Source organism: Lagopus muta, chromosome 5 (assembly GCF_023343835.1).
Source record: "Lagopus muta isolate bLagMut1 chromosome 5, bLagMut1 primary, whole genome shotgun sequence".
In the NCBI taxonomy this organism is placed as follows: Eukaryota; Metazoa; Chordata; class Aves; order Galliformes; family Phasianidae; genus Lagopus; species Lagopus muta.
Window position 1 is genome coordinate 29,292,837 of NC_064437.1, and position 16,383 is coordinate 29,309,219.

The 16,383-nt window shown below is 45.5% G+C and overlaps 1 protein-coding gene across 5 annotated transcripts in view; it reads right to left on the reverse strand.

The window, feature by feature from the left end:
- HMCN1 (hemicentin 1) overlaps positions 1 to 15,731 on the reverse strand; it is a 183,195-nt gene extending 167,464 nt beyond the window's left edge. For all 5 annotated transcript variants that reach the window (XM_048945083.1, XM_048945082.1, XM_048945081.1 and 2 more), the window contains exon 1: positions 15,299 to 15,731. In XM_048945083.1, the coding sequence (XP_048801040.1) occupies positions 15,299 to 15,548 (250 nt within the window). In that variant the 5' untranslated portion in view covers positions 15,549 to 15,731. The remainder of the gene's footprint in view (positions 1 to 15,298) is intronic.
- Between the last annotated feature and the right edge of the window lie 652 nt (positions 15,732 to 16,383).

A 16,383-nucleotide genomic window follows, 5' to 3' on the forward strand; every position in this document is an offset into this window, starting at 1 on the left:
TCACACTGATGCTTAGAAAGGGCCAGAAGCTCAAAGAGACACAGCAGAACACTGCAGCAGCAATTTCTACTTGTACAGCTAACATAAGAATAACACTGCACCTTCGGTGTTCAGTCCAAAGGAAGCACCATTTACCAGACATGCTGGAAGTGACGGAAAGGTTTCTCCATCACCTCCTGAAAAACCCTAAAACCCATGGTTTCTGCAGGACTTCTTGTGGAGCACAATCTTGTCACCTTTAGCTGTTGTGCATTTCATTGCCACAGTCTGGCCATAGATGCAAGATATTTGCTGGGCAGGCAGGCAGCCTTGAGATAAAGGAGGGAGTACTGAGAACGGACAAATGCTGCCAGCGAGAAAAGTCAGAGGAAGTTCTGAGAAAAGGATGGGCTGGAGGCAGAGTAAAGGAGATTAAAAGATGCAGGAGGCTGAGCAAGTAGGAAAGAGTTACCATGTCAGCTACAAACAAGAGATGTGTGCACCTGTGCTTAGTGCAGAGGACTATGACTCAGAAATAAGGTGCATGAATTCATCCTTGTGCTTCAATTCAATTTATGTAAAACTGAGAAGGGAAGACGACAAAAAATAAAATAAAATAAAATAAAATAAAATAAAATAAAATAAAATAAAATAAAATAAAATAAAATAAAATAAACCTCTCATCTCAAATGCCCCAGGACATCAAGACATACTTTTTTTAAGCAGTGCATTGGAAGCATCCTTGCTTGCATCCCATGCTCACCATGGGAGCACAAGCAGGATGCAGCCCCAACCAGTCTCCCTCAGTATGGCCACAGCTCGCCCCAGCCCCACCAGGCCAAGCAACACTCTTACTGCTCCAGCAAAAGGCAGTAGCCAGCAGGAACGCTCCAGCATGAGATCTCTGCCACTGTAGTGGTGGTATGAAGGGGCTGAGTAACACAAACAGTGAAACGAAGAGCCAAAATGCAGCGAGATTTGCCTAATGGCTGGCAGAGTTCAGTCCCTGGCTGGCTGCTCCAGCCATTACACGTGTACCGGAGCCCATGTGCGTGCCTAGCCATTTCATCTACTTACAGTCCAAAAAGCCAGCTCTGGCACCAGATTTGCAAAGTTGTGATCTCCTAGAAGGTTTGCTTAAAGCCTAAGTCAGCATAGGAACATAAAACAAATCAGTCTTCCTAGCTGCTCCAAAGCACTTCATTTTTTCCTTCACAACTCTCTTCCTCTTCTTCTGCTCCTCAATAAATTCCATGTGCAAAAGCATACCAGTTCAGTGAACTATACCAAGACGTGGCTAACTAAACAAAACGCTCCTTTGGAAAACAGACTTGGACATACCATTGTGTAGTTTAAGAGAACTCAGGAAATGGTTCAATGATATTCAGCAGCCCCAGAGACACTTAACCTCAGCTCGTGAAAATAAACCAGTGTCCACAGCATGAAAATTACAATGCTTCCCCCTCAGGCTATGAATGTAATTTAAACAAGATGGCAGGGATCCAGCAGTTACCTATGGGCACAGATTAGAGCTGCTGTCCTGAGTGAACAGAGCAGACGTTGAGCCAGGGCTGCAGCCACACAAGGCATTCCTTCATCTCCATTTAATTACACAAATCCACCGGCAATCACTGCACTTCAGCAGAGATTTTCCAGTCCAAAAACCTGAGGTCCCATTCTGCCTTCAGTTACATCCAGCTGCGTGCCAGTCTGGTGTCTGAAGAGCACTGCTGACTGCAATTTTTTTCAGACCTATAAAGCTGATATTAAGAGTTTGGTTCTACTTTACGCCAAGCTGCAAGAAATTGTCTTCTAAAGCCATCTTTGTATTTTGTATTCCAGTGGCTGGAAAAACAGCAGAGCAAGGAAGCACCATGAGGAGTACAGAAATATCAAGATAAAGCTTACTCCCTCTGAATTTCAGCCCTACAGCAGGCATCATAAGGAGCCAGCTGTCTGCCCCAACAGCCAGCTCACACAGTCACTTCCAAGGAGCAGCCTAAAAGCCTCCTTGCACAATGCTCACACCTCCAAACTGACTTTGGGAGACCTGTTCTATTATACACCTGCTCTGAACACATGCCTGTTTCCTTGCACTTAATATCACACCGACTTATATATTACTGAGAGCACACTGCCAGTGTTCTAAACTGAGCAGACGAGGCTGCTACAAGAGCTTAAAGGAAAATGTTAGTGAAACACTTCAACGCTTTCAATTAACTTTCACTGTATGTGATGTCTGCAGCTTGTTGGCTTGGTGTTTGGGAACATATCACTTTCAAATACATATATTTTACCAGTAATGCTTTGCAGACTGAAATCTGTGGTTGAGTACATTTTAGGAAAAGGGCTTCAGTTTGAGCCACGCTGGAAAACAGCACACAGTGTCACTGCCAGAGGGATGCCAGAGGAAATCCACGGAAGAGGACATGGGACAAACAAAAAGCAGCTCCTCATGAGTACACATGGCCTGTTTACATTTGTCATACACGCTAACAACACACATTGCAACCCCCATCTGTGGCTCATCCCCACGGGTCCTATTGGTCACAGACTGCCAGCACTACTCCCATTTGCACAAAAAGTTGCTGAGCCAGCACCCAGGTGTGGAGTTGCTGACAGCCCAGGGCAGGGTGTGTGAGGCACTCCAACAAGCCATGCTGTGATGAGCCATACTTGCATTGCTCTGCAGAGCCACCTCACCAAGACCCTGGATCCATGCTAGAGCTGCCTCAGCACATGCAGTGTTAGCTCAAAGCACCTTACCACATGAGGCTCCTCAGCAAGCATGGTGGTTCTGCTTTTGTAAGAGTGGAACATACCCACCAGACAGTGAAAGCGGGGGAAAAAAATGGGGAAAAGTAATTAAAAAAATGGTCTCTGAGATGCTGGCAACACTTTCATGCCCACCCACATCCATCTTCATGCCAATAATCACAATGGATAGCCCAAATCAGAACCAGCAAGGACACCACAGTGGGTCACAACCCATTCCCTACATGGGCTGGGCTCATCACATATGGCATCTGTGTGGAATGTGGCAGAAAGCAGAGAGCCCCCCACTTGAATTCATTCCTAACGCATAATTCCAGTCAGTGCTCCTGGAGCACAGGAACAAGTTGCCCAGAGAGGTGGTAGATGCCCCATCCCTGAAGATATTCAAGGTCAAGGCTTTGAGGAACCTAATCTAGCTGTAGACCATAGAATCATTACGATTGGAAAAGGACACTAAGATAGTCCAGTCCAAAATTCAACCCACCACCACCACACCCATTAAACCATGTCATTCATTGTCACATCCACCTTCTTGAAAACTGCCAGGAATGATGACTGCATCACTTCCCTGGGCAGCCTGCTCCAATATCTCACCACTCTTCCTGAGAAAAGTGCCATCTCCCACCTCATCTCAACCTCCCTTCAGATTGTTGTAGAGAGTGATGAGGGTTACACTGAGCCTCCTCTTCTCCGGACTAAACAATCCCATCTCCCTCCCAGCCACTCCACAGCAAGCCTTCTTCTCCAGACCCTTCAGCAGCTTTGTTGCCCTTCTCTGGACACACTCCAGGGCCTCAATTTTCTTATAGCGATGGGCTCAAAAGTGAACACAGCACTCAAGGTGCAGCCTCACCAGAGTTGAGTACAGAGGTACAATCACTTTCCCAGTCCTGCGGATGACACTATTTCTGATAAAAGCCACGATGTAAAAAAAGCCTTCTTGGCCACCAGGGCAGACTGCTGGCTCTTGTTCAGCCAGTTGTCAACTGATCTTTTCCACCACACAGCTTTCCAGACACTCTTCCCCAGGCCTGTAGCAATGCAAGTAGATGTTGTGACCAAAGTGCAGGACCCGGCACTTGATCTTGTTGAAGCTCATCCCATTGGCCTTAGCCTACTGATCCAGCCTGTCTAGATTCCCTGTAGGGCCTTACTACCCTCAGGCAGATCAACGTTTCCTCCCAACTTTGTGTCATTTGCAGTCTTACTGAAAGTGCACTCAATACGCTTGTTCAGAACATCACAGGTGCCGGTATCAATCCCTGGAGAATATCACTTGTGACTGGTTGCCAGCTGGATTCAACACCACTTCTGGGCCCAGCCCTCCAGCCAGTTCTTCACCCAGTAAAGAGTGTACCTATCCAAGCCATGGGTTGCAGCTTCTGCAGAACACTATGGGTGACAGTGTCAAAGGTTATACTAAAGTCTAGGCAGACTATGTAAATAACCTTTCCCTCATCCACTAGGCAAATCACCTGGTTATAGAAGGAGATCAGATGTTCCTGCTCACTGCAGCAGAGTCAGACTACAGACCTCTACAGGCCCTTTCCAACCAAACGATTCTACAGTTCTGTGATACTTGGGGATTTCTACTGAACTTGGGGGCTTCAGCTGAACTCGCCAGTTCCCTCTGCAGTCAGTGAGAGCAGACAGCACCTGTTTACCAGATGGCTCCACACATCTTGACACAACATGGTCCCATGCCAGAGCATCAGGAACACCAAGGCACTGCACTCCTCTTCTGGAAGGACAGCATCAGAAGCAATGTTCAGATAGGTTACCAAAGAACAGTTTGCACATGTTCTTGTATAAGCAACAAGAGAAGTTAAACAACCACCACAAAGGAATATGCTTGACCAAAACCCCTGATCTCAACTCCAAATAAAACATTGCAATTATCTCTACACAGAAGTGTAAAAAGCAAAGTGTGGGCCTCAAGTCTGCCCAATAACAGTGGTATAACACGGACTTAAAAGAGGCAAACCTGAAAAATCTAATAGATTGGGTTTAAAAGCAGCAGACATAACAGATACTCTAAACACTGGCTAGGTTACAAAAACTGAGTTATATTCAACAATGCAATAAAGGGGTAAAAGCTATTCACACTACTAGTAGTAAAGAAAGCATATGTAGCAGTCAGCCCAAAGCACGTCATTAAATCCATCCTATTTCTTCTAGCAAAACTGTTGGTTGTCAAGGCATGGTGAGACAACTAAGTAACACACCATCAGTCTCTTTCAACACAGATATTGTTTTGTCATTTCCAAACTGAAGTACATATGTTCCCAATATTTTTTTCTCTGATGCATGCATCTCCTTCAAAACCAATGTCCACAGCATATGCCAGGAATCAAATCACTGAGTGCAAAATACACACTAACTGGTATCTGCGGGCTTTCATCATTCCAAGGGTTCCTCCTGGCATTCTTCAGGCCACATTAAAAACCCATTATCTAAATGAAGTTAGTTCTGGAAAGTTCCTTTTCCATACTCATGAATCCAGCTTACCCAGATCCTCAAGATCTGAGCTGAATCTCCTCTTGTAAGGATTCAGAGCAGCCTCTGACACACACGCAGCACCAAGAACGGGTCAGAAAAGGACCACATGGCAGTGTCAGAACAGCTTCTGATGTTGAACATATTACTTTAGAATTGTTTCAGAATGGCATTTTGCTTAATTATGAACTAGGCTAGGAGGTCTAAAGCAAACAAAGGCAAAACAGACCTTATAGGCAGGGATGAGAAAAGGGGGGTTGACTAACCTCTCCTAGCAACAGCCTGGAGAAGGCAGGGAGGTGAGCTGAGGAATGCAGCCTTATCCCTCTGGTGCTGCTCCAGGCATGCTCACTTATTGGTGTACACTGTGCCACTACAGCAAGGAACAAAACCTGCAAGTCACAATAACTCAGCAATCACTGTGGAGAATATTATAATAATTTCTTGGAACCAATTGTAATATCCCCTCCTATTCTTGCATAAGTATAACTTGTCTCTATAAATATCATCAAACTGTCACCTTTTGGTGTGCAGACTAGGAGGAGCTACTCCCACTGCAGCCAGCGCGTGCACACAGTGCTGTAATAAAAATATATACCTGCATTATAACCACTTTGTGGCTATGGAGTTTGATTTTCCACAAGTCAATTTGGCGAGCCAGGCAGGAGCATTCTTCATTGTTCTGCAGGACTGACCAGGATGGAGACCCTTTAGACATGCCCCAAGGATTGTCAGAGAGGCTCCACCACTCGTACCTGCCACCACAGAGCAAAGAAAGAACCCTGGATGCAAACAAGGTATACTGTAAGTACAGGAGAACAGAAGTCATAAGGAGACATCCTATGTGGGGGGGAAGGAGCAAGGGTGCTCCCCCTCAGGGCGGACCTGCAGGCATAGGTTGGGAGATCACAATCGGGTGGGAGTATACCCCTCCCTCAGGAAGTGGGGACCCAATTAGGGAGGTATCTTGAGAATTCCAAGAACCTCTCAAGTAAAACCTCGCAAGGCATCCTGAGAGCAAGGTTATAATGCACTCAGGAATGTGAGCTTTGTAATACTTTGGAAAAATCATAGCTACAAAAGGCGTATAGGATCCATAGTTTAAAGTTGCAGTTTACCTGCCAGGAAGAGGCCTCGTAGGATCTATGTAATGAGTAAATGTCTGAACTGGTTTTAATAAAAACTGTGTTTGTCATTGTTGTTATCTTTTTGATTGTTAAGTGTTTCTGTTATAAAATTATTGTTTGTGGAATTCCATTTATAACACAAGCGCTCTCATTGCTAGGGGACATTGATTATTGTTCTTGCCCAGGGAATTTGGTGTTTCCATGCCCTGGGGAAGTAAGCAGACTCCATTATCCAGCAATGGAGACTTTATAAGCAACTGCTATATAGTGTGAATGCTAAATATTGGATCCAAGGTGTGAGAGGTGTGAATGTGAGAATTGACTATAATTGGATGGTTTTTTTACGCCAAAAATAGTTGCAATCCCGTATTTGTTATCAGAGACTTGACCTGTAATACTGTCCAGAAATTACAGTGGAATAGAGGAAACTAGCATTTTGGTTGAGGTTGTGGACTTGGGTTTAAAGAGGAATACGTATTTGGTCAAATTAATATACTAGCTATAAATTATGGACTTGGGAAACAATAAAGAATCAATTAAACTTAGTATGGGGAAGCATAAGGAAAGGAAGTTCCCAGGCAAACCTCACTTGAGATACTGCTGGAAAGCCTGGGGGCCCCATGAGCAAAGAAACTTTAATTAAACATAGTAATCAGTGGTGGTTGGAAGGTGGTGAAAAACGGCCTTCAAATGGTACTCTTTTGTAGTTAATGTTTTTGCGAAACGAGACACTGCAAGTGAGAATAGACTTCATCTGCAGAGATATAACTCTGGTATCCCAGAGTTAGCACGGGAAGCCTTCGGAGAGGAGTTGAGAGCATGGCTCTAGGACCCAGATCTCCTCAGAAAGAGCTGGGTGGGGGCAGGAAGATTACGGGAGGGTTCTGCCCCCATTGAACAAGAAAGCAGTTAGTGCAAACAGAGGCAGTGGATTTGGCAATAACAGTTAAGAGTGGGGAAAATTAAGCTAGGAAAGGAATTGCAGCAAAGTGTGGAATTTTTGGTAGAGGCTGGAGCAACTTACTCTTCCTCTCTGAAGTGATGAATTTGTAACCTTAAGGGAAGCCATGGGCCCGAGTGAGAAGGCTTATAGGTAAACAGGTTGGGATACACAAATTTTTGTACATGCAAATTCACCAAAGCCTTTACTTGTGTAACATTTAGTAGAACAACTGAAAGCTGAAATAAACTTTAGGGAAGGAAAATTGGAACTTAAGGTAGAAGATGATCAGTTAATAGAGGTGCTTAGTTTAGCACTGATCATTACTCCTGCTGGGATCCCAGACAAAGTAAGCGATCACGTTAGGCCAGAAAATCACAGTGTTTGTATCTCACACAGTGTCCACAGTATTGGAAGCAAAAGGAGGGCACTGGCTCTCGCCACAAAGATTTCTCAAGTATCAAGCCATTCTGATAGAGCAACTAACATTATCAACCCAGCATCGTTTCTTAGTGGAACTTTGGGAGAACTGGCAACTCATGACTGCTTGGAGATTATTAAGGCAGTATACTCTAGTCGACCAGATTTGAAGGAAGAGCCATTGGAGGATGCGGAGGACTCTTGATATACAGATGGTAGCAGTTACATTTGCCAAGGAATACACAAGGCCAGGTATGCTGTGACTACCACAGATAGGTGATAGAATCCAGAGCCCTTGCACCCAACACATTGGCACAAAAGGCAGAGATTATTGCATTAACCAGAGCATTAGAGTTAGCCAAAGGGAAGAGGATAAACATATGGATGGATTCAAAATATGCCTTTGGTGTTGTACATGCCCATAGAGCAGTATGGAAGGAGACAGGACTATTATCTGCTCACAGAAAGCAAATTAAACATGCTCAAGAAATTTTGAGATTTCTAGAAGTGGTACAACTACGTGAGAAGATGGCTATCATGTATTGTAAAACCCACCAGAAGGGAGAAACAACCAAAAAGTGGGCAACACATTAGCTGACCGAGAAGCAAAAAGAGTGGCAGAAACGAAGGACATAGAAGTGCAGGCTTTGGTTGCAGATGGTAAAATTCAAATAGAAAGTAAACCAAGGTATTCAAGAGAAGATCAAAAATTGATAGAGGACTTAGGAGGGCAGGTGAGAGAAGGAGGGTGGATTAGGATACAGAATAAAATAATAGTTCCCACTTCCCTATATGGGCCATAATATGGCTGATCACAGGAAAACTTACTGGGGAACCAAGGCCCTGTATAAATACCTGAGCCAAGGGATCGTGGCTTGGAATTTATATACCACCATTGAACAGGTAACACAGCAATGTGAGATTTCTTTACAGAATAATCCTAGAACAGGCCCCAAGGTCCTGTTGGGACAAATAGGGAAGGGAAATTTTCCCAGACAGCAATGGCAGGTTGATTTTTTGGAACTCCCAAGAAAAGGGGGTACCAATATATGCTAGTATTAACTGATATCTTTTCAGGGTGGCTGGAGGCATTCCCTTGCAAAACTAACAAAGCATTGAAAGTAACAAAAATGTTGATACAAGAAATCACCCCAAGATTGGAGTTCCTGCTACGATCTCCTTAGGCCAGGGACCTCATTTTGTTACTAGAGTAGTACAACAGATAAGTAACCTGTTGGGGATAGATTGGCAGTTACACACTCCTTATGGGCCACAATCTAGTGGCCAGGTAGAAAAGATGAATCATCTAATCAAGTTACAAATCATTAAGCTAGGACAAGAGGCAAATATACAATAGCCCCAGGCCTTACCCATATCTCTTCTAAGAATTAGAACGAAACCCAGAGTAAAAGAAGAGCTAAGCCCATTTGAAATATGGAAGACCTTATTCTCTACAGAAGGGGATTTCAGACCAAGTAGGAGAGGAGATGTTAACACAGTATGTCATTAGCCTCCAGAGACAGTTTAGAGAGATCAAAAAGAGGGTCCTGAGAACTAGAGCCAGGGGCCTAGACAAACCTATACACAATATTGCACCAGGAGATTACATATATGTTAAAACCCTCTCAGATTCATTACTGGAGCCCAGGTGGGAAGGACCATTCCTGGTTTTATTGACATCCCACACCACAGTGAAGATAAAAGAGCAAGCGTTGTGGATCCATTATACACAAGTTAAGAAGACATCTCAACTCTAGAGGACTATTAAGAAGACCAGACCACTGAAGCTAAGGATTAAGAGACAATATGTTTAGAATATTTTTATAGGTTGCATGTATTATATAAGACTTGCTTTAGCCTGGCATAAAAATACCTATTTAAACATCATTAAAGGAGTAGTGGCTAGCCTAAACATTACTGATTGTTGGATATGTACAGCTTTACCAAGAAATAATCCCCCACTGTGGGATTCCCTCCACCAATCGGACACTATTGGGTGGAGCAGGAAGTATGCATAGCTGTGCAAATAAAATCACAACATTAAGCAAAAGAACCTAAATTCAGTATGCAAGTATAGACAGGACGCAATGTAAGACACTTGTGAAGGAGGATACTTAGCACTTCAATAGAACAGCTCCTCCTGCAGGGATACTGAGAACCTCTTGGAAAAGGGTAAAAGGGAAATAACCTTTATGGACAGGCCTTCTAGGTTTCACAGTTTTATTAGATGGTTTATTCCTAGTCTAGGAGTAAGTAAACTAGAAAAGGCAATTATCAACATATCAGCTACATTAGAGAATATCGAGAACTCAACTATGGATGCTATACTCAGATTGCAGAAAAAGGTATCCTCTCTTAGTTAAGTAGTATTGCAGAATAGAATGGCTCCTGATCTTCTGACGGTCAAAGAAGGAGGGATGTGCACTATAATCCATCAAAGCTGCTGTGCATATGTTGACGAAACTCAAAGAATAGAAACAGATATGCATAAACTATGGGAACAAATAAAGGTGATCCATCAAGTTACTTTGGATGATACTTCATTTGGATTTATAGAACTGTGGAACAAATTAACCAGTTGGTTACTGAACTTTGTCTGGCTAAAGCAACTCTTCACAGCTTGTGTATCAAATGTGTATTAATGTGTGCTGTAATAAAAAGATATACCTGCTTTATAACTACTTTGTTGTTATGGAGTTTGATTTTCCACAAGTCACTTCAAGGCTGCTACCATCAGGTATAGCAGGATGAGGAACGTCACAAGCATGTAATAAAGCCAGTCCAGTGCAAACCCACCCTTCAGCAGCCAGCTGGATCCAGCCCCACCAACTCTGCCACTCCAATTGCAGATGACACTGCTCCTGCTGCAGCACGGCTCCATGCCCCATCATGCAAGACAGGGTGTTCAGAAGCCATCAGGACATGTCCTGTACTTGCTTCAAACTTAGCTTGTGCTATCAGGTGATGAAGAACCACAAAGAGATGGACTGGGGATCACAGCCTCTCAGGTGACTTTTTTGATCCTTCTCTTCTGAGAACTTCAGTTCCTCTCTTTAGTGAAGGCTCCCTATGCCTCCTAGGCCTGCGTCATCATTAATCTGCACATATCACTGAAGATTCACCTTACAATGATTATGGCCTCAGGTACAGTAACACAGGTGTATATAATGCTTACACCTCCTTATTCATTTAGTTTCTGTGCATTCTCTGAAAATAACTGTTGTCTCTAGATGAGAAAGACAGGCTGTATCCAGCTTGAGCAGTGGTGCAGACACCTTTACTCATAATTTAAAAGCATGGAAGATCTACATCAAATCTCTTCTTCTTAAAAGTTATTAGAAATTTGATTTATGAGCATATAAACCAATTCAGCAGCTGTTCATATCAGAAATTTCTGTTTGGGTTCCATACCATGCAGCTTCTACCAACACCCACAGTGTTGCCTGCTGCCAAAAAATCACTGGCATCAGCAAAATTAATCCAGCTTCTGTATATGACATAGTGTGGAAGTACCAATTGCTGTCGCTTTGAGATGAAGCCAGGGAAAGCAGAGGAAGCAGCAGAAAATAAGTCTGAAGGCTGTATATCAGCTCTCACTGATGGTCTCTGCCTTGCTTGCAGCAACCTCCAGCTGGGCATCCACCACTGCCCACTTCAGCAGCACTCCCCCAGATGCCACAGGCTGCAGCACCTGCTCCTTCCAGGCGCCCTTCACAGGGCTCGCACCACCCGGTCTGAAATGCTGCACCAGCCACTCCTAGCTAGTTTTCTACCTCACAGTCTCGACTGCTTTCCAGCCTGTTTCAGGTCTGCACAGTACTTCAAGATCAACCAGTAAATAGAAATAATGGGGCAGCAGCTATCAACAGGGACAGGGGCAGGTCTTGCTGTGCAGAGCTTCATGTTATTCTATGTATTTAAAGTCTGTACAATGACATGTTATGTTGTTGCACACCTTGAATGTTGAATAATTGTTGAAAAATTGTTGTTGAATAATAATGGCACTTTATAGCTATGTCTTTCTGAGAAAGAACACAACACAGGACATCTTGCTTCTAGAGAAAGTATGTTCTATGTGAATTCCAGAAGCTACAGAGAACAGGCACACACTTCCAAACAGCAGGCCTCTATGTCTGGGATAATTTTTGGTACAAAATAACACTGGGATGTGTTACTAATGAGCTACAGAACTTTTCACTTATTGGCACCGCCTGGAGCTGGAAACAGCAAAGTAAAACAGAACAAGTCACTTCTATGCGAGTTCAGCATGCAGCTATTTCAGATGCAACATGAAAAATAATTCATAATGCAAAGCAGAAGATAATGAAATCTCCATTGCATCTTCCAGCAAAAAACAGGGATAAAATTTATTGCCCTTGCGAGAAAGGATTCAAGATTTGGGAGGAATAGCTACCACTGTGCGTACCTGTAAGGCTGGACACAGAGTTGAGACCAAACAATTATTTCAAGTGATGTTCTAGTAAGTTTTTGGGTGTTGTCACCACATTACAGTATACTCAGATTTGGGAGCTTCTGGCACAGGCAGCAGTGTCTTCTGTTTCATCTACATGTAAACCACATGACCACACTTTTAGCAATAAATTCTTCCAAAAGATGAAGAAAATCTCCACTGCTAATTGATTTTAGCAACACCACAATGATTCTATCAGTGACAACAGTAGGTCTCAAAACACACATGCCCACTACAGTTATCATAGGATCTCAGAGATGGAAAAAATACTGGTAGGTGCTTTAGATATTATCCTCAATGACTCGGAGTTGTTCCTGACTGTATGATATTGAAAATTGTCCATCTGCTGATAAGAGCAACCATAAAACCTGGAAGCAGTAACAATAACAAAGAGATGGGATTAGAGCCTTAGGGGAAAAATTTTTCCCACTGAAACTGTCAGTGGTAAAATAAGCAGTAACAGTAACTCTTAAACAATTAGTGGAACTCAGTGACTCTAGCAGATCCTTTCCAAGTCAGGATATTCCATGATTCTATGATTTTGCCCAGTTCCGGTTATCACTGGTCTTCAGACATCCAAGACAGCACTGAACAATTGTACATTGACCTGTTAGCCAGTCCACTTCTTCACTTGCAATTCTGTGAATACGAAACCCATTTAACTGCCAAAGTAGAAAGAGCTTGAATATAGCAGAGAGAATCACTTTCTTTGCCCTGAACTTACTCTTATCAAAGAGAACAGAGGCAACATCTCTCTGTGTCCTATAAAAATTTTATCAAGCACCCAGCAAACATTCGCAAAACAATTGCCTGCAGGAACCTCATCAGCAAGCAGTTTATTCCTCCTTGCCAACCCATTAATAGTGCTAGTTCAGGTACTAGACAGCTTTCCAACAGTTTCACCTGTTGAAGAAGGCAAGGAGACCCAGCAAGCATCTCGAGGCAGAGCTGCTGCCCACAGACAAGCAGAGCCACAGCAAGCCCACCAGGCCCTCAGCTCCCAAGGTGAGAAGGGAATAAATGCCCCAGGAACTCTCAAACCCACCTGCTGCTGCCACACCCTGTCACAAGCCCCTCTCCCACGGTGCTGGAGAAACTCTGGGTATCAATGTTCAGTGCTGCAGTGGTGGTGATGCTGCCCACCTAGAAATGCACTAAAATGCCAGCTGGCACAGGGTCTCAGCCATGCAAGTTGAGGAGAAGAAGCAGTATTACAGCTGAGCAGAGCTAGAGGCTATGGTCAGAGGAGCTTGCTCATCACCACTCACATGTATCTGTTCCATGGCAGAAGTGTGCACATAAGAGAAAGCCTGTGCTCTGCTCCTCTATTTCCATACTTTTGTCTTCCTTTATCACCTACTTGGACTAACTGCAATATTTTCTGTATCAGAAATTTTAATTTTAGTTCTAACACAAAATTTCCTTGTGCCAGCTGTCCTTACTTTGGGAGATACTTTTTCATTTTTTCCCATTAAATGGAAGAAATTTCTTTTCAGAACAGCCCTTTTCACTACCTACTAAACTTCTGTGATTTTGTTTGGGCATTGGAAAACCACAAAAGAAAAATTCTTGTTATCTGTTACCATTGGTGTGCATGCTGGCACACAAAAGAGAATCAAAAATCATAAGGCTTTTCCAAAAGGGAGCTTTCAGCATATCCCCAGTTTGCTCAAGGGTGAAACCCATTGCAGATGGGCCACTGTTTTGCTCTGTGCCAAAAACTTCAGGTCAACAAAAAACAAAAACAAAAACTTGTCAATTATTGCTTTATCAAAACACCACCATTCAAGCCATACATCACTGCAGCATCATGACACTACATTTAAATCTGTTTCCAAAGACCACCACAGCGCATTCGCACATCACTACACAGCACCAATACACAGCGTTTGTGTAACATCACACTCCAGTAAGATACAGCTGGATTTCTGATTGAGATTTTTGAGAAAAGTTACTCCCCTGTAAGTCCATAAAAGATGTTGAAGCAGTGGTCACAACAGTACATCCTACAATTTCTACTGAAGAACCTAGATTTGGTCATCAGTGGATCTAAGATACCAGACTACCAACACTCTGAACTGCCACAAGCATTAAATTCAAGCTGCTAGGCCAGCCTTCCTGCTAAGAAAGATATACAGAAACAATTTTCAGAAAGTAAGACAGAAGTTTAAATACACCCCTTTCAAACAGCTTTAACACAAGGAGTACGTCCCTTTCAGTAGGGCATCCATGGTAAAAAAAAAAAAAAAAAAAAAAAAAAAAAAAAAGTTACAACTGGAAAACAAAGACGACATCAAATGTTAAGATACATAAATGGACCTTTTTTGATACAACATTTAAAAGACAGAAGGAGAACCTACACAAACGTATGGATAACAAAACAAAGTCTTCAAAGACAAGTTTTCTTCAGTCTTCACACAGTTAGTTCAAAATGTATCTAACAATAGCAAACAAATACCTATCAAGCAGAAATGCCCACAGCGCAGGAAATGAGGGCATCGCTTCTCATCTGACGACATTCATGCACAGAACGCTCAGGAACTTCTGTCTGGAATGTCATATTCTGAGAAACAGCACGGAAACTAGAACTAGAAAGGTTACTTTCAGGGGCCTTCTCATCCCCTTTTCTTTGATTCACTTTCTCAAGGAAAGAAAAAAAGGCGTTTGCCGAGCGCAGCACCAGGCCGGGCACGCCGCTCCGCCTTCCTTCGCGTATCACTGTGCGTTCGGCACGGGACGGCTCGGCGGCCCAGGCAGGAACGGGAACGGCAGCGGGTGGGACGGGGCAGCGCCACAACCAGCCCTACAGCTCCCGCCTGCTGCCGGGCCGCTTCGGTGCGAGCTGCCGCGCGTGAAAAAGAGCCGTGAGCACCGGGAGACAACGGCCGCCGCGGTGTTTCAGTTCACGGACGTGCTTCCATAGAAAGGCACTCGGGAGCCCCACCGGCGCAGATGCTTGCCGCGAGGGCTCGGTACCCTCGGCCGCTCCAGCCGGCACCGGGGCTGCTCGGCAAGCATTCCGCTCCGGGCGCGTACCTCGGAACCGCCCGCGGACCCTCCTGCCTGGCGGAGCCGGAGCCCGACCCCTACCTGGGTCGTGGAAAGGCACCAGGGCGAAGTTGTAAAGCGGCCTCTTGGGTCGCTTCAGCGACGTCTCCAGAATCTTTGACGCCCCCTCGATGACTTGCACCAAGTCGTCGTACATGGAGCCGGTCACGTCGAACACGAAGGCCAGCGTGGAGGCTCCCTCCGGGACCGCCTCGGCACCGGGCTCCGGCGCGGCGCGCGAGCTCAGGGCGAGCAGCAGCAGCACGGCGCCCCGCACCGCGCCGGGAGCCATGATCCGCGGGAGGGGCTCCGCTCAGCGGGGAACGCAGAAAGCGCCGCGGCTTTTGTCTGAGCGCCGCGGCAGCCCCGCTCCGCCTTTCTTTTATCGGGCAGGGCTGGGGCAGCACCGCCCCGAGGGAGAAGGCCGGGCCGCCGCTACGCCGCGGGGCGCGACATCGGAGCGGGGCGGCCGCCTCGGGAGCCCCGGCTGCGGCGGCACCCGGCCCCGCCTCCCTGCCCGCCGCGGCCCCGATTCTCATCTCACCGCCCCTAGCGGGGCCGCCGTCAGTAGGCCGGAGGTGCCGTGGTGAGGTGCTAGCTGCCCAGAGAGGCTGTGGATGCCCCGTCCATCCCTGGAGGTGTTCAAGGCCAGGTTGGATGGGGCCTTGGGCAACCTGGACCAGTATGAAATGTGGAGGTTGGTGGCCCTGCATGTGGCAGGGGGGTTGGAGATTCATCATCCTTGAGGTCCCTTCTCACCCTGGCCATTCTGTGATTCTGTGAGCTCCGGCAGGAGCAGGGCGGCCGGGGCAGCGCACTGCCTTCCAGGCCTGGTCTGTGCCTACACCTGTGGGAGGGACATGGGTGGCCGAGTTGCCTCAGCCGTGGCCCTAGGCCCTAGGCCCTAGGGCAGAAGAGCACATAGACGATGTATGGATGCCTCCATGTGAGGCTGCAAGCTCTTCTCCACATGCCGTCATCTCTTGCTGCCGTCACGTTTCCACTGATGCTGCCCGGCACCTGGACCTCCTGGTCCAGACTGCACCTTCCCCTGGTGTATGGAAGCTGCGTTGAAGTAATGAGTGAATAGGGCAGCACAGACCCCAGGACACAGGTGCTTCAGGCAC